This window comes from Neomonachus schauinslandi, chromosome 3, assembly GCF_002201575.2.
Source record: "Neomonachus schauinslandi chromosome 3, ASM220157v2, whole genome shotgun sequence".
Classification (NCBI taxonomy): Eukaryota; Metazoa; Chordata; class Mammalia; order Carnivora; family Phocidae; genus Neomonachus; species Neomonachus schauinslandi.
Window position 1 is genome coordinate 72518813 of NC_058405.1, and position 24158 is coordinate 72542970.

Sequence of the window (24158 nt, forward strand, 5' to 3'; positions counted from 1 at the left end):
AAAGTGAGATAAACAGCAGCAGTACCAACTTCTGTGAGAGCAGGTGGTCAGGAAGAGAGTGAAGTGCGTGGAGCAGAAAGGAGAGGAGTGAGGATGATGGCAGCCAGTGTGCCCTAAGGAACTTGAGCAGAGCTTAGCAGCATCTGTCAAATCAACCCCTAAGTGTGCCTGCCCGGTGAGCTCAGCCGGTCTTGCTACATGAGGTTTGTGAGTGTGTATTTTTTAGACCAGGTAAACTGTTGAGTGAAGAAGCATTGTGAGGTGGGGGGTTTTCATATAACACAGAGGGTTTATAAGATCATTTGGTTCTTGTAGCGAACCAAATGGCTCTGTGGTGTGTAGCCACAGAGTATAATTTCTCTTTGCTCTGAAGCTACCTAACGCATGTGAGGGTGAAATCCCTGATTGAGCCCCAGTTCTGATGAGCTGAGCAGCTCCACTCTCGGTCCATTATAGGAAGATGAGGCCTTGGATTCCCTCCAGTCTCTCACACTGATGCTTCCACACTATTATTCAGTCTTGAGTATTAAAGCTGTTGGTTTTACCAACACTGAGCCTCTGAATAGGGACTAAAAAGAATCCTCAAGAGAATGTTTGTAGCTGATAACAAGAGAGAGTGTCTGGTTTTGCAGGAGATGAAATGTTCTTTTGTATGTGAGCAGGAAGCAAGCAGATAGTCTACTTCAATAGCTTTTTATACCCACCAGGCATGTTGAAATTGATCTTTTCCATCATGATTATCTATAAAACCTCTTTACTTAGTGGTTTAGTTAGAAGAGTGCCAGTAACCTATTCTCATTCAAAGGCGTTATCTCTTTGGAGGGAGGGGAGTTGAGAGCCAAACCTTTATTCCCCATCATTTTGCTTAGATATTCATTTAACTAAATATTAAAATTTAAGCTGAAATGAAATCATGAACAAAACCTTGCAACAATTTGTAGTATCTTGAATTCTTTGTGAGGAGGCGAACACGGCTACCAAGATAAGAAGTAGGAAAGAAACTGCTGACTATAATTAAAAGCCTGCAGCTTCTCAAAAGAATAGTTGAAGAATTTGTGGAGGACCACTCTTAATGCAGAATGATTTTGGCATAAATTAAGTTAGATTGATGTGACCATGACTCTTTTAGCTTTATTCATTTATTTACTTGTTTCTCTTTTAACTTTAAATAATTGAACAACATATTAGCATTGTGGGGTGGTATCTTAAAATGATGAAGATTGTTTCAGCCGTCCATCAAATACCTGCTGTGGCTTCACAAACAGAGTGTATAGTATATGTATACTATATATTTAGTATATAGCAGGTATGTGGAGTGCTGTCTCTCTGGGTGTTTACAAAATCAAATGGTGTTTTTAAAGTTGAATTACATTTTTATAGGTTGTACTATATGGACTACTTTCCTCCAGAGTCAGCTAAGTGTTCCTGAGTAGCCCTCCTGAGCTCCCAGGGCAGACCACCTCTTCTCTGCACCTATGAGGACCCAAGCCCCCCCCCTCCCCCACACTATGGTCCCTGCACCGTATTGTCATGGCCTCTTTACCTGTCATCCTCCTCTCTAGATTCTAAGCTCCTTAGAAGGCAGAGATGATATCTTCCCGGCCCCAATGCTTTTAGCCCCAACACAATGCCTGGCCCCTGTGAGGTGTTGCAGAAGGCCAATGCTGACAGCTTCTCCTTGGGAGGGAGCCTGGGAGTGACAAGCAGCTCTAAAGTGAGGTAGAGGGACACCTTGGCTCTCCCAGTGTGTCCCAGGCAGTGACCTGGGCTCAGGGACCTGTTGGAGAAGGATCAGCGGTCAGCTTCCAGCAATCTGTATTTACTAACTGTTCATGGAATGATCTGTGGTTTTCCAGGAGGCGGGTTTGGGGGAGGCAGAGAAAAGGAGCCAGGGGGAGTGGAAACATAGAAAGGGCTGGTGAAGCCAGCAGGGCAGCAGTGACTCCACACGGTCTTCCTTTCTTCTGAACCACGAGAGGCTGCCACTCAGGCTCCCGGGCGCCAGGTGTAGGTTTGCGAGGTGTCTGCATGGGGCTGCGGGTGGCAGGAACCTGTCCTCGCTAGGCTGCGGGTAGGTGTGGCACCTTCGGGTTGCCCAACCTTCGCAGGCGGGGAGGTAGTCCAGTCCTACAGGGAAGAGTCGCTGGTCCCCTTTAGGAGCCATCACAGTCCCTTTTATCAAGACCAACCATCTGGCCAGTTCCAATAGCACTATTTTTCAAGCCAGCGGTATTTACAAAGACAAGACTGGGCTGCTCCGTGGAGTCTAGGACGATTTCAGCCTTTGAGGTAATGGAGACATAATTGAGGAACAAGGTGGAATTAGTGTCATCGCAAATGATCTAGTGCCTCAAGTTAATGTCATCGGGTTTTGTTGGAAGAGCAGCAGTCACTCATCTTGCGTAGCAAGCTGCCATCCGAAAGATTTTTTTTCTGGAGCATTTAGGAAATAAGGCTTAAGTGCTCGGCCCTTACAAGCTGCAGGAGCAGTTTCACGCCTCGGCTTTTTAAAAGGTATCATGATGTTATTCGTTGTTTTGCTTCTAGGAAGCAGAGGGTTTAGGAAATGACTTGGGCGGGTGCATCCCTGCGGCCGAAAGAGACACAGACGTACTCCCCAGGGACCTGAGAGGGTTCTCTGTCTTCCCCAAGGTGCCGCGCAAGCGTCCGGTCCCCTCGGATGCTCCCGGTCCAGTCCCTGTGCAGAGGGTCTCCGGCGCCTTCCTAGACGTCTGGGGACATTCTGGGGGGTCTGGGGCGGCTACACCAGGCGGCAAGAACAAGGAAGAGGAGGGAGCCGGACTGCGCCTCACTCCTCCGTGCCAAGGACACCGTCGCGGAGGCGCGGCCAGCTTCCCACGGATCGGACTTTCCGCCCCCGGAGCTGGGCGGCCGAGCTCCAGCCCGGTCCCCCTTCCCTGCTTCGGGCGGCCCCCAAAGGCTGAGTAAGCCGGGCGGAGGGAGGGAGACTGCAAGGATTTCCTGAGCGCTAAGGGAAGGAGGAGGGGACCCGGGCAGGAGGGCCGGGAGCAAGGACCCTGAACCTGCCGGGGCCGCCTCCGGGCAGAGTAGCCACCGCCTCCCCACGAGCGCTCGCACTCGGTCGCGACGCGCGCTCCGGCCCCAGCTACCCGCCCCCCCTCCCCCGGCGGCCCCCTCCCCTCTTGGGAGCCGTAGGGAATCAGGTCCCGGAGGAAGAGGGTAGGTGGGGAGGCGGATGAGGGGTGGGGGACCCCTTGACGTCACTGGAAGGAGGTGCCGGGGTAGGAAGTGGGCTGGGGAAAGTTTATAAATCGCCCCCGCCCTCGGCTCCTCTTAATCGAGGTCCGCAGAAGGCTCAGAGCGCGGCGGGCGGACACTCCTTGCGGCTCCTCCCCGGCGGCGGCGGTGGTGGCGGCGGCGGCGGCGGCGGCGGCAGCTCGGAGCGGGCTCCGGGACTGGAGCGCAGCGGCCAGAGGACGCCGAGCTGCGAGGATTACCCGGGGAAGTGGTGGTCTCCCTGGCTGGAGCAGCGGAGAGGGGCGCTCGCGGCGGAGGACCCGAGTGCGAGAAGACAGATTCGGGCGGCTGGGTCTGTGGCCCGCGAGCAGCGCGGGGACCGGGCAAGCAGGCCGCGTCGCGCTCACCATGGTCAGCTGCTGGGACACCGGGGTCCTGCTGTGCGCGCTGCTTGGCGGTCTGCTGCTTACAGGTGAGGCGAGGTCGGGGCCAGAGGCCCGCGCGGCGCCGGGCTGGGGCGGCAGGGGGGCACACCCTTGGGGCTGGGCCCGGTGCGCGCGGGGAGGTGAAGCTGCAGCCGCCAGAAGCGAGCCTCGCCGGGAACCTGGGACGCTGGTTGTCGTGGGCACGCCTGGGGCCGTGGCGCCCTTCTCTTCCGTTGGGCAGGCAGTGCCGGCGCCTCGGAGAGCAGCTGGCGGAGGTCCGCGGGCATCGCCGCCCTGAACGGCTGCTGACGCCGCGCTCGGGTCCGCGCCGGGGCTGCCCCTTTGCGACTGGAGTCGCCGACCCTCTCCGCCCGGCTCCCGGGCCGGGTCTCCCCGCCCAGGCTCCAGGCTCGGGGAGCACCGCGCACCCGGACCTGCCTGACCCCCACCGCCTGCTCCCAGGCGGCCTGGCGCCGGTCGGCAGGGCCCACGGGAGCCCCGAGCAGTGGCTCCTAGAACGCCCGCCAGGCTGCCTGGGGGCTGGGCTGAGGCCCGGGCGTTGGCGCCGTGGGCACCGGCCACGACGTCGTGCCTCCCTGGGGGAGGAGGAGAGCCCGCTGCAGGGGATCGCGTGCCTGCCGGGAGCGGACAGATCGCAGGAGATGGCAAAAGCCGATGTCCTTCGACCCACTTGGGGTCCCCCGGCCCGAATGCCCCCGGGAACGCTCCAGCAGCTTCTACTCCTCCCCGCCGCTTGCCGACCGCCGGGCCGAGCGCGCTGCGCGCAGCCATCCGGGTGGGGCCTCTGCGGCCGGTCCAGCCCAGGTCGCCGACCTGAATGAACCTGACTGACCAGGGCAGTCGGGAACCCAAATACCGTTAAGTTGCGGAATTGCAGGCCTAGTCTTTAAGTTCCGAGAGAAGAGAGGGAAGACGCTTTGGACCAAAAGATGCCGTTTGAGGAATCGGCGAGGTCCGCCCCTTTGCCGGGAGTTCGAGAAACAGGCGGCAGAACAGTCCGGGGCCAGGAGGTTATACCGCCGTTAGTGTGGAGGGCGCCCCGCACCACGGCGTCAAAGCCCGAGGGGACTTAGGGGCCCAGATTTGCCTTTTCTGCCCATTGGGGCTGAGTGGCCAAGCCCTCCGGTTCAGTCCCCCTGGGCGCAGAGAGCCGTATTTCGGAGCGCCTTTCTTTTAAGCATCCGGGAGAAAAGGTAATACATGAAATAGAGTACGGTAACATAAAAAAGTTATTGCAGTGATTCCAGGGAAGGAAAAAGTCAGTAGGGTTGAGCGTTTTTAAAAATGCTTGTTAAACCCCCAAAGCAGTTAACTGTTAAAAAATATTCTTTCTCAGTGGAAAGACTAATTAGATCGTCGGTTTCTAAAAAACAAGTAATAGTTCCGATTAGATTGGCGAAAGCATTAAACTGAGAGGCAGGCGAAGTCCTAATGTCTGAGAACTTGCTATAAGTTGGGAAAGTCGGTAACATAACTATATTATATGAAATATTGCTTCTTTTCAAAAATACAGTCACTTATATTGAAGTATAATTGCTCAGAGCACTTAAGTAACTTCTGAAGTCCGTTTGCCTGTTATGTAAAGGTGAATCTAGGTAAATTCTTGCGAATCCAAAAAATGAAGGGAAAAGTATATGCTTCATTGGCTTTTCTGCTGCACACGTATACATCTTTACTTCTGTTTCAAAAACGTGGTTGACCAGCGAAGTATAGTTCTGTTGGTGATGAGGAGCAGTTTAGATCCGTGCAAGCTTTTCAGAAACCTGAGTAAGGTTCTGTTGAGATTTCTTTTAGATTTTATTTTACTTAAATGAGGCAGAGATGTTGGGACTCTTTTGTGATTAAAAAAAAAAGTATATGTGTTATAACAAGAAAGCAAGACAAAACATTAGTAAGGTGAGAACCGCTTTACCTGCTGGGTTAGGGACTGTTGTTTCAGTGGTCCTGGTGTGTAATTGTTGAAGCATGGCTTTGTAAACCACACGCTTCTGGCTGGTTAACAGACAACTCACCCTACAACAATCAGCTGCCTACCTCGTAAATAGCATCAGGGCTTTCAAACTGAACTCAGGGGCTACTCCGGGAAGTGGTGTCCAGAAAAAGGCCAAGTTTCTGCTCTGTGGATTTATAAGGAGTCTGTTCTCCTTCAGGTGCTATATAGCCTTTGAATATTTGTGGGTTATTAATATTTTGAGCTTGTGTGTTAATGTGTGTGCATGCACTGAGGTATAATTTAATCAGAGGCTCAGTCAGACAAAAAGATAATGCATTTCCCCCTAAAGATTACATTTACCTTCTTCCAAATATCCTGAGAAATTAAAAGAGGACAGATATTTTCAAGTCCTCTTTATTGCGATCCTTCCCTCTAAAAAGAATACCTCCCTTACTCTAGCTCAAAGTCTCATTTTCTTATTTTAAGGCACCATGTCCATGATTAAAGCCACAGACCCTTTTTTCTGTCCCCCTTTTTGGGGGGGTTTTGAGCAGCTGATATTTACAATTGGCTGTAACTAACGGAAATGCATCACTTCTGAATCTTGTGAGGGAAATCTACATTAATATGAAATTAAAATGTGCATGAAAATAATACTCAGTTCCAAATAGAATGTAATAAATCTTTCATAATAAAGCTAATTTTACATGACAATTTTTGTTGTTTTCTCAAAGGTGTAGGAAGCCACACTTTTTTGGTAATGCTTTTCTATCTTGCATATTTGAACTATTAATTAGTTAGCACCTTTGGCAGTCCACGCTGGGAGTTTTCCACCTGATGGATTGTGTTGCAGATGGACTGTAGGTGGTCACCTCCTCTAGTTCCTTAATATTTTTACCTTATTTGTTTATTGTTATTTTAAGTTTTTTCTTTGCCTGTTGAAAATTCTATAACAGGCTCTCCAGTTTCTTTGCTGGGGATCATTAAGTGGATTTTTCGTTTTCATATGTGAAAGTCAGAAGTTAGAATAGATGCCTATTTCTAATGCCCCTTTCCAATTCTTTAAGACTCAGTGAATGCGATCTGAAGAGAAACCAGAGTCAGTGAATGGTTCCAAGGAATGGGCTGTGTCTCTCTTTCTCTCTGGCCCTTATACATTTGCATATAAAATGGATGATAAGCCCAGTAATGCCAAAGCTAAGCCTGTAATGATGAACTGGGCGTCACCTGCTATCAGTAATCACACTGCATTTTCTTTTTTCATCCACCAGCTGGTTAACTTGCTCTTTAATGGGTTGCAAGAGCTAAGCTGTTAGAGGCTGTCCGAACCAGTAGTAATCATGGACTTTTTTCTCTTTTTCCAAACAGAATGTAACCCTAGGAAGTAAACTCTACTTCCCAGCTCTGGTTACGTTACCTCTTCTAAAAGGCCGTCAATCATTTTAAACTCAGAAGAATTTCTTGTGTTTTTTTTTTTTTAATTTTCACTTATTTGATTCAAAAATAACTTCATTCTAAAAATTTCAGATTGCAACAGGGATACTAAACCTCTTATTTAAAAGTGGGCCTGTTTTATATGATCTTCTAGAACAAACCAAATAATCACTAAGTTCTCCTTACCAAAAAGTATTGAGACATTCTAAATCTACTTTGAACATATGTAATATAGTAGCTGAAAATATGTTGCAAAAAAAAAGTGGTTTTATATTGACCAAAAAAATGCAGTGTCCTGGAGGAAGGTTATCCCACCTATTGCGAGGTTGTGGCTGTTGTTTACTCTGGCTTGGGAAGATGTGTATGCGAGTGGGCATGAGAATGGAGAGAAAGTGAAAGAAACTCTCTTGGCATTTGGGTGTTAAATGCAAAGCTTGCTGGTGTTAGGTTTTTGGTACAGTTGCACGGTTGGGAGTTTATTGGATATCAAGTAAATATAACTTTTTGGGGTATTTGTCATTGTGGAGAGGAGAGGAAAGACATGTGAAACGACACCAGACCTTTTTTTTTTTTAAACAAAAATATATCATGAGGAATGGTTAAAAGCATTAAAAGCATCTGTTGCATTGCTTTAAATAATTTAATAGAACAGGATAGTCCCTGCCATTCCATTGGTCTTAGTATACTGGTGAGGCTTGTAAGGAATGACAAGATCTCTTGCCAAATGCTTTCCAGGATCATTGTTGATTCCTCACACACTTGGGTGCCTTGGAAATTGCATGCTGCTGATGACATTACTGGATTTTATACCAGATTGAGGGAGGGGAAGGAAATGGGAGGAATGGGGTAATTGACGGAGGGATTGAGAGGAAAGCCTCTGGCTTAGCATCTGGGGCTGCAGGGGGGTTTCATTAAGGAAATGGTTCCATTGAGTCTGCTGAAGATAGTGGACTAGATTTCCTGCATTGCTGTTGGGGCGGATGTGGGGGGATGTCAAGAATTCCTGGGGATTTCCCATCAGTCTCCGTAAGCTGAATGCCTGAGAGCCACATCTGATTATTGCTCCTTGCCTTGATTTTGAGCTCCTTGTGAGACCTGATCTTGTCTCTCAGACATACAGGTTGTGAGAGCTAGATGGAACCTCATAGATCCAAGACACTCATTTCAAAGATGAGAAAACCCACCCAGAACAGTGGGTTTTTCCCCCCAAGGTCGGTAGCTGGCTGGTGGCAGACCCAGGCATAGAACCTGATGTTCCCAGTACAGATAACATTTCTTCTTCATTTCTGTCTTTCCTCCATCCCAAGCAGAGTAGAGATGTTCAAACATTTGTTGAATGACATTATTACAGTGCTCACGTTTCTTTTTAAATGCCGGCATCTTTTTCAAATGTGAAATTTTCCTCTATTTTCTTATAGCCCAGAAGGGGTTTAGATTAAGAATACCAAAATTATGGCTGCTTAGTAGTACACTGATAGATTTGGTGAGCAAACTGATTCTCCTTGTGACCCTTCTTTTGAACTGCTGTGTCTGAAGTAGTTGGAGCCTACATGACTAGCCTCATTTCTCACCACTTCCCTCCACACACCCTGTGACCCAGCTACACAAACCCTTACCCCAGTCGAAGAACTTACTCACCATTCTTAAGATGGGCCTTGTGCATTCATCACTCCGTGTTCATGCTGTTTGCCTGCAAGGCCCTTTCCCTCCTTCTGCATTTCCTCCTCCCCTGCCTTCAAAAGCCTTCAAAAGCTCCGAAATCACCATCTCTTTGCATTCCTCCTTATAGCTGCAGACTCACCATCTCTTTGCTTTCCTCCTTATAGCTGCAGATGGAATTTGTGGTTTCTTCTCCTATAGGTACCCTCTTCTATAGAACCTTTACGTGTACCCCTTTCTAGTTGTTTTCACCTTGCATCGTTACTATTCTGTTTATGTATCTGTCCCCTTGTTCTCTGATCCTTGGCACCTAGTGTAATGCCTGGCATGGAGGCCCTCAGTAAGTGCTGGAATCAGTCAGTGATGTCACACTACCATTTCAAAGAAGAAAGCTCTCAGGGCCAGATATGAATTTATCCCAGTATGTTAATGTGCTCCTGCCTGTCCAGTCGGCCTCAGTTACAGTGGATTCCTTGGAAGCCTTGCTCCCAAGAGATAATGTTGGTCTGCGATGATGACATTGCAGTTAGTGTCTAAGATGTAGGAAATCAGCTAGGATCTTCAACTCTCTGAGATCCCTCTTTCCTGTATTCCTCTCTTTTTGGTCCTGATGCTTCACTGGGGACTCGGAGCCACCAAAGCTGGATTTCAGCCTCCCAGGTGGCCAGCAGCTTCTTCTGGCTCCCACATTGTGCTTGTGGCCCGTCTTCTCCTGGGACACCTATGTCCTTCAAGGCTCTTTTTATAAAATCTTAGACGTGGCTTGGACCCGTAATCAGAGGAAACAGAGGTGGTGGTCTTCAAGAATACCATGGTTAACCAAATCATGGGTGGGCAAGATCAAGTTCTTAGAAAATACAGACTCGGTGAAAAATAGTAAAAATGGCATTAAATAGTTAATTTAATAGATAGGTTTCAACCATAAATAAAAGTTTTATGAGGTATTTGCTTTCAGAACAAGATTAGTTGGTGACATCAAGCAACGAAGGTAAGTGTCCTTCTCTGGAATCTTAGCTGTCAGGGAAGCGTCACTGTCCTATTGTATCCTGCTACCCTGATAACAGGTTTTGTGTGTGTGTGTGTGCTTGTTACTGGCTTGACATTCAATGTGTTTGTACTGGTTCTTCCTTGTCTTGTATTGCAAATCTTGGCAAATGCTTTTGTCAATTTCACAGATTACCGCAGTGCCTAAAGGCACTTTTCCTCAGCCTGGTCTTCTAACCTATTTAACTGATGGAGTGTGAATTGATTTCCTTTCAAGCTACAGACCCACCCATGTGGTCCCCACTAGTAAAGCTATAACAATGATCAGATGCTTGTATTGAAAGGGGCCTGAAGTGAACTTTATATAGATGAAAAGCCTTCGCTTTCATTATACACAAATATGAAACCACTTAAACTCAAGGCCACCTTTAGCAAAACCCTGATTAGTAATTAGTCTGCCAGTTGATTTCTGTGAAACCCTTTGCCTGTTGCTAGGGCCGTGGTCCCCCGCATTGGCTCTACATTAGAATCATCTGGGAAGCTTTGAAACATCCCTTGCCCTGGCTGCACCCCTTACCAATTTAATCGCAATCTCTTGAGTGGGAGCCAGGCATCAGTAATTTTTAAAGCTTCCAGATGATTTCAGTGGGCGGCCAAGGTTAAGAGCCTCCTATTTTATCATCCATCCAAATCACCTGGAAAGCTTGCTCGCTAGAGTGCTGGGCCCCACCCCAGAGTTTCTGGTGCAGTAGGCCTTGGGGCGGGCGGGGCCGAGAATTTGCATTTCAAACAAATTCCCATGTGTGGCTGATACACCTAATCCAGAGACCACACTTTGAGAGCCACTGCCCTAGGGGCTGGTTTGAGAGGCCTGGCCACCTGGGAGGCCCATGTGCCAATCTGTAAAAGGCTCTAAGTCATCACTAGACATATAGCAAGGTAGAGGAAACTATTTACAAGAATTCTTGCTGGGAAGAGTATGTGTTAGCAGAAGGAATATTAGGATCAAGTGCTTGGGGCATGCAACCGATGGAGGTGGCAAAATTGCCTTCTGAGGAAAGTTGGATCCAGTTGGCAGGTGCAGGTGTTAGGAGCCGGAACTGAATTGCAGGTGTAGACAATAGAGCTAACCGTAGTCTTCTCTGCCTTACACCTCAGAGCGCTCAGACTTCCCTCTGTATAAACATTGGTGAATGTCTACAGAGTCCTGTTGAAAGGTGCCGTACCATTGACCTGTCCTGGGCGCCCACGTACCTCGGGCCTGCCCTGCTACCCTCCAGGATCCCCACGCAATGCGGCCTGAAGCCTCATGATGCTCTGCGTCTGTACCCGAGCTGCTTGGCCTGTATTTCCTTTGCTAGGATCAGTGTCCCCCACTTGGGTGGCTGAATTCTTCCCCTTTGGTTCTGCTGACTTTCGTGGTCTGTCCCCATTGGTGGGAAGAGTCGCTGCTTGGCTGGAGACAGAGCTGGCCTCCCCTTGTGCGGAACCGTGTGCTGGAAACTTCCTTGTGAAACATCAAGAATCCAAGCAGCATCTCCTTCCCTGAGAGCATCTGAGGGTACCTATGGGGCATTCGAGGCCGAATGGTATGTGTACTCCATTTGGGCACTTGATGCTCAAATATAGAAAGAACATTTTTTCACGCACTCCCACTGCTGATTCACTGTCTGAGGGGCTGAGTCAGGATTGCATTTGTATCCGTCATTTATTGCTATGTAATAGGTTGCCCCAAGACAAATGGCCTTAAACCATAATTCATTAGGCCTGCCTGAGTCTGTGGCTGAGGAACTTGGGCGGGTCTCATCTGAGTCCCTCATGCAGTTGCCGTCAGTTGGCATTTCCACTAGGACCTAGGCGCCGGCTATCACCGGGTCTCCCTCCACAGGCGGTGTTTTGCCATTCAGTGGTGTTGCTCAGGCTTCTTACATGCAGGCAGGGGCGGTGGTCCAAGAGGGTGACTGTGGAAGCCTCCAGGCCCTTGGAGGCCTGGACTTTGCCACTCCTGCAACACCAGTCTGCCACATCCGATTGCTAAAGGCAGGTCCTAACCCCAAGTCAAGGGGTGCGGAAATGGGCTCCTCTCTTGAAAGCTGCACGATATTGTGGCCGTGTTTTTCAATCCACTCCCCCACCCCACCCCCAATGTTAGCACGGTTAGCTTTTTCTTTTCAGTCTAGCTATTAGGCTGGCAGTTGGCCAATAAAATAATAGTGAACAATCCCTTGGCCCTTCTAAACGCTACCCGTGATTGGGACAGCTGGTACCATGGAAGAGCTACCATTTCATAAATGCTATGATTAGGGTACACGGGCCTTGATTAAGGTGCCATGCCATGTTGGGGCTGCTGGCCTCTAACCAGTACAGTGATCCCAGCAAGGGAGCACTGCTGATGCTCAGATTCCGAGCGTGGGCAGCCCTGCAGCTTCGTTGTACTTCTATCAGGGGATCTCTGCTGGAGCACTTCTTCTGGAGGCTGTGGGGAGGCTGCATGCTTTGAGGAAAGAAGGAAGGAAGAAAATAACCCTGATAGTTTGTCAGGCACTTTGACTTACATATATGATTTGACTCAATCCCGAGAGGTAGGTACAGTGCTCTCAAATATGAAGAAACCGAGGCTGACATAAAGTAAAGACTTGCCCTACGATCACAGAAGCGGTAAGTAAAGCTGGGATTATTCCAGTCCGATGCGCCTGACTGCCCAAACCCCCTCCGCCTTTCATGCCGGACAGCCTAAATGAAAAGGGGAGAAGGAAAAGAGAGCATCGATGAGAATGCGCTGGTCTTCCCCTTCTTTCAAAACTCTCTCTCCTTGGAGTTTTGCCATCTCCCAAGAATGTGAGACGCCGCCGCTGCTCCAGCCTGAAGCGGCCTTGGGAGATTCCACCGTCGGTGTGGCAGACGCCGGCGAAGTCTCCATTAAGACGGCATTGTAATCACGTGGGTTTTCTGATCAGGGACCTTCCAAAAAACTCAAGTCCGAAAAGGATCCCCAATGTCAATAAGAACAGGATTTTTTTTTTTTTAAGATTTATTTATTTATTTTGAAGAGAGAGAAAGCGGTGGGGAGGGGCTGAGGCAGAGGGAGAGAGAAACTCAAGCAGACTCCGCACGGAGCGGGAAGCCCAGCGTGGGGCTGGATCTCACGACCCTGAGATCACAACCTGCGCCAAAACCAAGGGTCAGACACTTGACCGACTGTACCACCCAGGAGGCCCTTTGTCTGTGTTTCTTAAGAATATGATTTTATATCTCCTATATGTGGCTTCATACTAATTCAGATTACAGAGAAGGATGGATGAGCCAAACCAGCACTTTGATTCTGGAAACGTTCTCATCAGGAAGGTTCTCTGAAAAAGCTGGGGCTGCCCTCTGCCAGATTGCTTCCAGGAATCAAATGTCTACTTCTCTGTGCACCTTTTAGATCCCAGAAACCTCAAAGACTTGGAGCTTTTTCTTAATGAGACTGGAGTACAGGGAAGGACCCATGCACAATGAGGGAGGGGGAGGATGCATGTACGGAGCCCCTCCTAAGCACAGGCTCTGTATATGGCAGCTCAAATGAACTTCTTCATAATTATCCAATGTGTGCACTTTTAACTTTGTTTATTATGGATTGAAAACCCCGAGGCTCAGGGAAACTGGGTGATTTGCTGAGGATCACACCCTTATGAGAGTCCAGCCCAGGGTTCAAACCAGATCATTCTGATTTTGAAATTGGTACTCTTTCCGCCAACATGTACCCAACATATCTTGAATGACAAAATCTAGGAGTTAAGGAAAACCAAAGAGTTTGGCTTCTGGGGTTTAGAATCGATAGCTTTATGTCTGTGAGAAAAACACAACTGTCTGAGGGCATTCTCCTAGAGGGAGTTACTTTTCAGTGTAGGATGGACACAGCACAAGCTTTCACTTCTTTTTTCTTTCTTTGTCTCTTTCTTCAAAGCAATTTTCAAACATACAGCAGGGTTAATTATTGTCATCATGTGGTACATTACATCTCCAGATGATTTACCTTGTTGATCGACAGTCCTCATAACATTATCAAAAATGGAAGCATTTCTTTCAAGCCCTGTTGTGCCTTGGGTCTCTCTTCCTCCGCTAGATCATTCCTTTCAGATCTTCAAACCTGCAAGAAGTCTAGAAAGAGGAAAAAGTGTTTTTACTTCTTCCTTGATCAATGACTTGGAGAGGGACACTTTTCAATACCAGAATATGGCTGTGTTCATCCAAATCTGAGAAAAACCCTGTCCTGCCACCTTTTATCGTTCATTCCAAGCCAACAGTGGAAAATGTAGTCCAATGGATATATATGCCTTGGATGGAAATTATCAGGACTGATGATATATAAACTGATTTTTTTATTATTATTTTCTTTTTCTAAGTTGGCATTAGAGCAACCAAAAGTAGATGTAAACACTTGGGACAGCAGGGTTGTATTAGAGGAGATTGCAAACAATTTGAAAAGGCACTGTAAACTCTCATTATGGCATTTTGCCTGTGATTAATGGTATTGTTTTCTTTTTGGAAAACACTGTTTAACTCTCTTTTCCACTTAATGTCTCCTGCTGGATCAGATTTTTGTTGTCTGTTCTTTGGAAATGTTTATAGCTTTGAAATCTTTTCCATAGGGAATTCTGCTAGAACTAGAGAAAAAAAATTGCATGGGAATTGAGCAATTGTATTGTCCCAGGATGGACCTTGTGCACCTATAACTTCTGGAGGGTTAGGGAATATTTGACACACGTCCTTGATGTACAAATTAGCAGTGATTCTACCACACACTCCCCTATCCCATTCCCTGTCCTCAAAACTGGTAAATGAGAAATAGCCTCTGCAAAGTATTTGTCACACAGAGTCCCTTGGAAGGCAAATGGGGAAGTCAGGAAACTAACACAAATGCTGAATTTCAGGAATTTCTGTCTCACCTTAGTCTGTCTCGGTTGATATTGAGCTTAGTGATTCTATATCTGGCTAGCTCTTTTTAGGGGCAGTGAAATTCTAAAATGTTGAGATTGAGTTGTTTTGGATATAAAGCAGAGTCCAAGCAGATGGGCATGGGATTGTCTTGCTGGAATAACTCACTCACCATTTTGGGAGAGTGTTAAGGAAAAACTTGGGATGGGAAATTTCTTTTAAGGAACATATTTTCTTAGAATGTTTTGGAATGCTGTACTTTCTGCTGTGATTTCATAAGGAAAAGCATGGATCATAACAAATTTGATTCTCCTGTTGCCTGTTTCATAACCAGTCATCATTGTAGGTTTATGTGCAACTTTCCATGGAATTCAGGCATGTGCAGAAGACTATTTTTTTGAAGACTATTTTATTTTAGAACATTTTAACATATTCACTTAAAAGGTGCTCAGGCAATTATCATCAATTAGCCCAGTATATTTTATTTCAAGATATAAACATGGTTGTGTTCATTGTGCTATATGTTTGCCATTGAAGAAGTGTCTTAGTTTGTGACGTTAACTGAATTTTACTGAAGTGAATCACTTAAGTTAGTGAAGAATTTATGACTCCCTCAAAAACATGTCTTTGAAAACAAGCTATACATAGTTATGAGGTGATCTCTGTTTGTTGACTTAGATAATCTTCTACATTTCTTCGTATTCACCTAATCTACTTCTAGATGACTCATGATCTAAGAGGCTGCTCAGGGCTGAGAGCCCTTCAAAAGGAAGTGCTTGTTTCTGATTCATCTTCCCAGCTCTGAATCCAGTACAGTACCTGGTACACAGTAGTCACTCAATAAATGCTGGTTGAACTGACTGAAACTGTATCCTAGTCTTTCCTCTCCTTCTCAGAGACCCTTGTAGGAGTCGTGGTTCCACATTGGTTCACTTTCTAAGAACCTGTGTGCGAGTGTGGTTGAAGGAGGTTGGCAGAAATCTGTCCAAGAGCTGGCAGTCAATCTCCCAGCGCCTCTGTAATGTTCTGTTCCTTCCTTGTGGGCATCCTCTGGTTCCAGTGACCCCTTTCTTGTCTTTGGCTGAGCTGGCCATATTCTCCTGAATTGAATCTAGATTTAGGATTCAAAATGAGGATTTAAGCTGCCCAGCCACTAGAGAAATGGTTCCCAAGAGATCTTTTCTTTAAATTAGCCCTCCTGCTGGGAAATTCTTAGCTGGTCAAGGTTCCTGAACAGCACAGAAGACAGACTGTTGATTGGGAACGTGAATTTCTAGGTACACCAATTCAGCCTAAAGATATTAGGTGATGTTACTGCCCCTGCTATTGTTTTTGCCATCTTAGGTAAGGACTTTTGGGTTGGAAGCTATTTCCTCTTGGCTCTGCACCATTCCCAGGGTAAGCTAGGAAGACGAGAGGGGTGAAGAGGAGGGACAAGTTCAGTCCTGGCTAATGTAATCATGCGAATGAAAACTCATCATTTTCTTTCATTCCTCTCATTGCTTCTCCTCCTCTTCCATGATTTTCAAAAGCACAGCATGACCTGGGCAGATCTTTAGAGAATGTTCCTTTGTGGCTTTTATTCTAGTGGCAAGTAAAGTCAGATAAATCCCCCATTTTAAAAAATATGCAAACCGGGGCATTGCCTCTCAGCAAAGAGGTCAAGGAAAGCAGAGTTGTGCGGGCAAGAGAGCTAAGGGTATTTGGTAAAGGAAAACAGTTCTCTAAAAGTAAAAATGAAGCTTTAGAGGGTTTGCAAATTTGGAAGTCTTTGAAAGCGAAAGGAAAGAGAACCAAGTGTTTCCTTTAGCAAATACACACTCATTCTTCGGGTCTTACCTTCAACACTATTCTTCTGTGAAAATGTCCCTCACTCCCTGGGCTGGACTAGCTTCCCTGCATCTGGTGCTTTCCTATGATAACACACAAATATAATGTAATTTTATGTTTATATAGAAAGTAATTTGGAAGTAGGAAATTATATATGTCTACATTTACTTGTTGCTTTATCTGTCGTCCAGCTTAAGTTATAAGCACTTTAAAGAAAGCGATCTTGTGTGTCTTGTTTATCATTGTATCCTTCTCTTAGTGTATGTTGAAAATATTACATGGAGGAATAAATGCTGAGGTTAAAGATCAGAGAAATCTACAAGGTGAAGGGTGAGAGAAAGGGGTCCTATCGGGAACGTAGTGGGAAGAAAACTAGGGTTGGCTGGCGGTAAAAGAGGGATAAGAAGGATAGATAAATGAGAGGAACAAGTTCCCATACTCCTGGGATCACGGATGGGAGTCCAACCCTTAACACAGTCCATCAGTCTCATCTCGGGGAGTTGGTGGCTAAACTTTATAGGGACAGTTCCAGGACAAGGGACCTTCCTGCCTTCCTACAGAGTTCTTCCTTCTGGTTTTATGTAACTTCTGCTTATCGATTTTGGGCTCGTCCTCCAGAGTCAGCTGATTCATAAGTTATTTTAAAGCCTGTTAGGGATGCCTGGGTGGCTCAGTTGGTTAAGTGTCTGCCTTCGGCTCAGATCATGATCCCAGAATACCGGGATGGAGCCCCCACATCAGGCTCCCTGCTCAGCAGGGAGTCTGCTTCTCCCTCCGCTCCTAATCCCCCCTTGTGCTCTCTCTGTCTCTCTCAAATAAATAAATAAATCTTTTAAAAAAATAGAATAAAGCCTGTTAGGTTGATGGCCAGCTGGTAGCAGAAACTGGTGTTGTGTTTTATTTTTTCTTCCATCAGGGGTGTGATATCTTGGATGATAACAGACCCGGTATTTCTAGAAACAAAATTCTAGATTAGGTTAATGAGAATGTATGAGTAAAAATGCCCTGAGAATTAATATTTTCCTGGTTTGGGGTATAAATGACTTTAAAGTCTTTTATGGATATTTGTAAGGGAGCCCTTGCTATCACATATGGCATATTTTACCGAATGGTTTTCACTCACTAAATTATGTCTTTAAAAGTTGCAATACTTCTGCTGGAAGCGTCCTGCCTTTAGTGGGTTACTTTCCCTTCCAGGATCTTGGCTCTCAGCAAAATTTATAGAACATTATTCCATCTGAGATAAGATTTTTTAAAAGTTTGTGAAATCTTAGGAAGATTACAAATAATTACTGTGTAAATTAAGCAAGTCTTAAAACATGGAAATTAGAGGAAGCCAGAATTTTTTTTTTAAGATTTTATTTATTTATTTGACAGAGAGAGCAAGAGAGCACAAGCTGGGGGAACAGTAGAGGGTGAGGGAGAAGCAGGCTCCCTGCCAAGCAGGGAGCGCAATGTGGGGCTTGATCCCAGGACCCTGGGATCATGACCCGAGCAGGAAGGCAGACACTTAACCATCTGAGCCACCCAGGCACCCCAAAGGAAGCCAGAATTAAAAAGAACAGTTCAGTCATCATACCCATCCCATTGTCTAAGCGGATTAGTCTCCAAAATATGCATAATGAAAGCAATTGTATTTCGAATTGTTTAATTTAGAAGGAAACTGAGTTTGACAACAGAAACACAATGGTCAGGAATAGTGTTTTAATGAGCCTTAGAAAGTATGCTAACATCGCTTTCAAAAACTCAATTCCCCTATGATGGATAACTTCATCACACACACTTGGCCATTTAAATCTCAAAGGTCAGAGGGTTTGTATATATTATTGGTTACAAAGGCGGAGATCTCTCAACTTGCTTCTCGGGGAGGGAATTTATAAAGCACCTCCTTTATAAGACTGTTTAAAGCGCTCCAGAAAAAGTTTTCTGTGTAGTTTAGGCTTCATAAACTGGATCTATAGTGTGAGAATTAACGTGAGAATCTTATCACACTCTGCCTGCCAATCTTGTTTTATTTCTCCTGTTTTTATATGCAAAGCAAATGCTATTTTGTCGTCATTTGTAATAGATTACAAAGTTGAAGAATATATGAAAAGAAGAGACCAAACACAGGTTGGTTATAGTAACGTTTTTGGCTTTTCCTTGCTGGATAGCTAGAGTTAAGGTGCACTCTTGCCTGCCTGCCTACTTGCTTGCTAGCCTTCTTGATTTTATTACCCACATATTTTAAGGCATGATTTTGGATTCAGAATTAAAACCTCAGCACAGTGCATTCTTATGGTTACTTAATATCATCACAGCATACAACTCCATGGTATACTTATTTTTTTTTTCCAGAAAGAACAACTGTGTGTACATCTGCAGATTATTTGTGTGTGATAACCTATTATAGGCAGTGGCTACACTACAATTTAAAAGTTCCACTTCCTAGAAAGGGGGAACCCTCTTACACTGTTGGTGGGAATGCAAGTTGGTACAGCCACTTTGGAAAACAGTGTGGAGGTTCCTCAAAAAATTAAAAACAGAGCTACCCTATGACCCAGCAATTGCACTACTGGGTATTTACCCCAAAGACACAGATGTAGTGAAAAGAAGGGCCATATGCACCCCAATGTTCACAGCAGCAATGTCCGCAATAGCCAGACTGTGGAAGGAGCCGAGATGCCCTTCAACAGATGAATGGATAAAGAAGATGTGGTCCATATATATAATGGAATATTAGTCAGCCATCAGAAAAGATGAATACCCAACTTTTACATCAACATGGATGGGACTGGAGGAGATTATGCTAAGTGAAATAAGTCAAGCAGAGAAAGTCAATTAACCACATGGTTTCACTTATTTGTGGAACATAAGGAATAGCATGGAGGACATTAGGAGAAGGAAGGGAAAAATGGGGGGGAGGGAACTGGAGGGAGAAATGAACCATGAGAGACTATGGACCTGAGAAACAAACAGGGTTTCAGAGGGGAGGGGGGAAGGGGGATTGGTTAGCCCGGTGATGGGTATTAAGGAGGGCACATACTGCATGGAGCACTGGGTGTTATACAAAAACAATGGATCGTGGATCACCACATCAAAAACCAATGATGTATTGTACGGTGACTAACATAACATAATAAAATTTAATGTACGGTGACTAACATAACATAATAAAATTTAAAAAATAAAAATAAATAAAATAAAAGTTCCACTTCCTGTTCTGCTTTAACCATTCTATGGCAGGGTCCTATATTGAACTGACAAGACGTTTCTCACATCTTCTCTGGGATGCTTTCCTTTCTGATGGAACCCACAGGGATCTATGTAAATAACATGTCCATGAAATTTGGGTACCTGCTCCCATCATCTCCATAGATGCCTGGCCCTTTGGCAATGAGCACTAATGGACACAGAGCATTTGATAAAATATTTGGTAGTAGACCGAACTGTAATCCTAATGTCATGCAGAATGGGAAACACTTTAGGTTTTAAGCTGTGAGTTGCATACACACTGTACTATGCTTCCGGACTGATCATTGTTTGCTTTTGTATAAAGGTTTTAACCATTTAGAAATTGTTTGAAGTATAGTTGATGTACGTTACGTTAGTTTTAGGAATAATTGTTTATTTATTTTTTAAAGATTTTATTTAGTTATTTGACAGAGAGAGACACAGCGAGAGGGGAAACACAAGCAGGGGGAGTGGGAGAGGGAGAAGCAGGCTTCCCGCCGAGCAGGGAGCCCGATGCGGGGCTTGATCCCAGGACTCTGGGATCATGACCTGAGCCTAAGGCAGGCGCTTAACGACTGAGCCACCCAGGCGCCCCAGGAATAATTGTTTATTTAAAAATAATATGGAGGATACCTTTGGCAGAACTGAAACTTGGATTTCTAAACAAGAGATGAGAGATGAGAAGGCTGATGCTAAGACACTTCAAGCATTTTATTAATGCTGCTACCATTCCTAATAATGCAGATCTATCCAAATGCTCTCTTGCCTGTAAGCATTCTGTCACAGACCACACTGCATTGTTTTAGAGCACTGTGATTCTAAAGAGGATGCACCAAGTGCTGAAAGATAACAAAACAGTTGCTTCCATTAAACCAAGTGTTGTGTCTTTAATCTTGCATATATTGCATGCATTTTCATTGAAATGGCACCTCTACTGAGCAATCTCTTTTCAGGGGTTCATAACCTGAAGTTTAATACATTCTGAATTTTAGGTGTTCATAGGCTGAAAATGAATACATTCTGGCCTGAAATAACTTGTGAATCAACATGAACAATAGCAGTGGGCTGTTGGTGATTATGATCCATTTTATACGAGGTGGCATCAGGCCAAGTTGCCCACATTCTTCTGAACAGTAAAACTGGGTGGAACAGAGGCCAGTGGTAATATGCTCCAAATGTAATGCGTTTCCTGCTACCGATAGAGAAGCACTACCTAACAGACGAAATCTTTATGCATTTTTAGGGTGTGAACATTCTTCTGTTCCTCTCCCTTTGCATCACCAGATGAAGGTCTACCAGACTTCTCCACTAAATACTTTACAAGCTATGTCTCGTGCCCTGTCAACCAGATCTTGACCCTTGCTCCAGGCAACTCAGATAACTTTCATGACATCGTATGGTATATCGAAATGACGTGTTGTTAGCTCTGCGGAGGTGGTTTTTGAACTCGTTCAATAAAAGAGCAGCAGTGTGGGAGTAGAGCATTTTTTTGGAAAAGGTATCTCCTTGGTCGGCAGGAGATTTCTCACTGACTAACCTTAATTAACTCTGATGTCACATGAAAAGGAGCTGTGCATGGGTACAGGTCATTGGGAGGGTAGGCTCCTGATGGTAGCCCGGTGACAGGCCTAATGATAAATGAAGGCGCCCTGTTAAACCATGACCCTCTGAGAAGCCAGCGTCAAGGAAAAAGCTCAGAGAGGTACACTGAATGTTACGTGCCCCTCGTAAACATTGATAGTAGGAATGTCGAGGTTATTAGAGTACTTTTCTCTTGGTAAACATCTTAAACCACACAGAATTTTGTCTTTTACAAATAACTTTTATAAAGGAAAAATGAGCAAAGCCTATAACTCACGCATGGATAGGTTGCAGACTGTCCAAGTTCTGATTATTTTAGACATCAGCCACATCACTTGTTAATACTGTGGTGTCCTCTGTGCCTTGCACTGCAAAAGCTATTTAGGGGTTTTGTCAACTAACAATTAAAATACAAATTGTAAGACAGCTTTCAAACACGCTACAGCAGAATTATTCAAATGAACCTATCTGTAGGGGGATGCCAACCCCAACTGCTGAAATTAAACATTTAAGTAATTTCTTCACTTGTTTTTTTTACACTTGAATTCAAGACATAAATGCTATGTAAAGGACTATTTAAAATTTTCTAGTTTAAAGCATGGAGATCAGATGCTTGACATTTCAAATCCAATGATTTGGGGATTACTTTGAATAGCAAAAACTCTAAAGCAAGAAGCCAGTGAATTCTTGTTGCAGGCCCATGCAGTGAAATAATGAGTTTAACATCATGTAAAGATGTAAAGGACAAAAGCAAGTCCCTGGGATTAGCAACTTTCTACAACTTAAATGTATGGTTGCTGGACAGCAGCTACTTCAACATCCAGTGATTTGTGGACCCTGAAGATCAATAACACAGTTACCCTAATCTGAAATAGCCTGTATTTGACTGTCCAAAAGTTGCAAATAATCTTATCAACATAAGGGATTACTCAGCAGTAAGTCAGTGCTATTGCCAAATACATGTCAATTTCCAAATCCCAGCCAAAAAGAGCTTTCCCTAAAGCCTCAAACAATGGAGAATACAATTCAAACACACCCCCTAAACCTCTTTCACTACTCTACCTGCTTCCCCCCACCCCTCAAACAAACTGGGTGTTTTTGCAGAGAGAAAAGTGTGTGCATCCAAATAGGTGTGTACATGTATTTAGGCTAACAGCCTTTTTTCTCTAGGGTTTTCCTTGACTCAGTGCCAATTGTTTTGGGGGGGGGGATAACATTTTGAAAACGAATATCATGCCTAATTGTGGGGTTCACGCTCCGCGGCTGCCATGCAAATCCCTCTGGCTTTCCTTTCTTCGATGTAGTCTCTTGGTAGATGGAATATGAACCCTTCGGTCATTCTCCATCATGCCACAAACGAGAGCAACATGCACGTACGTTATAATGCTCTCCATCAAAGTGTGCGCTGTCAGCTCGTGGTGTGGTCTTCATTTAAGACAGCCATTCTAATAGTGCATTCGGTTATAATGTATGCTTCATATTACCTGGTAAATACTATAATAGAGGCACAACACAGAGGTTGAGACCAAGATTTAGCTTTTTATTAAGCACTAGAAGCACTGTAAGAATTAACAGCCCAAACACAAATTGTGGTAGTTTCTAGAAATTTGGTTCACCTGCAATTGCATTCTTAACCTTTCTCTCAGCCTTGCCACCAACCAGAAAGAGTCTATAAAATGTAGTCTGTGAGACTTAAGCTTTTAATAACCTACATCTTGGGGAAAGAATATCTTCTTTTATTATGAATTATGTTTAATTAACCTCACACAACCTTGGTAAAGGCTCATGGTCTTAAAATCAAATTTTGGAAACATGATACTTGGGGATTTATACTTAGATAAAGAGGTCATTTATCATGTAGGATTATGTACTATTGAAGACGTGGTATGCAAAATCAAAGACAGATGCATCTCATTTGAAATAAATCTAATATACAAAGCTTTGCATTAAAAAAAACAAATCAGAGATCAATTTTAATATAAAAGGAAACACCAATAGGTTTCTTCAGAGAGCTCTAACAACATAATTTTCAGTGTGACTCAGTTTGTTAGAATTCCAATTTAAATAGTTAAAATTCAAAGTATGCTATTAGAAGTGACTTAAAATTAACATCAAATTAAATTTAAAAGGTTGTAATTTGGGGAAACAATGAGTTTTTTGCAATATGTTTGTAAAAGTTCTAATACATAAAGAGTGATGTTATCGAGCATGAAGGAAAAACGATTTCTCAAAAGTCAGCCTTCTAAAGCTTTAAGATGGAAAAAATAACTAGTATAAAATCTAATACTGGGGGCGCCTGGGTGGCTCAGTCGTTAAGCGTCTGCCTTTCGGCTCAGGTCATGATCCCAGGGTCCTGGGATCGAGCCCCGCATCGGGCTCCCTGCTCCACAGGAAGCCTGCTTCTCCCTCTCCCATTCCCCCTGCTTGTATTCCCTCTCTCGCTGTCTCTCTCTGTCAAATAAATAAATAAAATCTTTAAAAAAATAAAATAAAATCTAATACTGATGGGGTCATGTGTGGCAGCAAAGTTAAAAATAGTTCCATATTCTGTGTCTTCCACTTACCTCTGTGATAATTTTAGTCATAAGTTTTTTTTTTTTTAAGTTTTATTGAGGTAGGATTCACATACCATAAAACTCACCATTTTATTTTTTTTAAAGATTTTATTTGACAGAGAGAGAGAGGGAGAGCACAAGTAGGCAGAGTGGCAGGCAGAGGAAGAGGGAGAGGCAGGCTGCCCACTGAGGAAGGAGCCTGATGCGGGGCTCGATCCTAGGACCCTGGGATCATGACCTGAGCCAGAGGCAGATGCTTAACTGACTGAGCCACCCAGATGCCCCAAAGCTCACCATTTTAAATTGCATAATTTGATGCTTTTTAAATGCATTCAGAGCTGGGCGACTGTCACCGTTATCTAATTTGAAGAACATTTTCACCACCCC

At 44.8% G+C, this 24158-nt stretch overlaps 1 protein-coding gene across 1 annotated transcript in view; it reads left to right on the top strand.

Annotated features, from left to right (window-relative positions):
• Positions 1-24158, top strand: part of FLT1 (fms related receptor tyrosine kinase 1) — a 220809-nt gene that overhangs the window by 45305 nt on the left and 151346 nt on the right. Inside the window, exon 3 of the mRNA XM_021678191.2 lies at positions 3333-3691. Coding sequence (XP_021533866.2) covers positions 3333-3691 — 359 coding nt within the window. The remainder of the gene's footprint in view (positions 1-3332; positions 3692-24158) is intronic.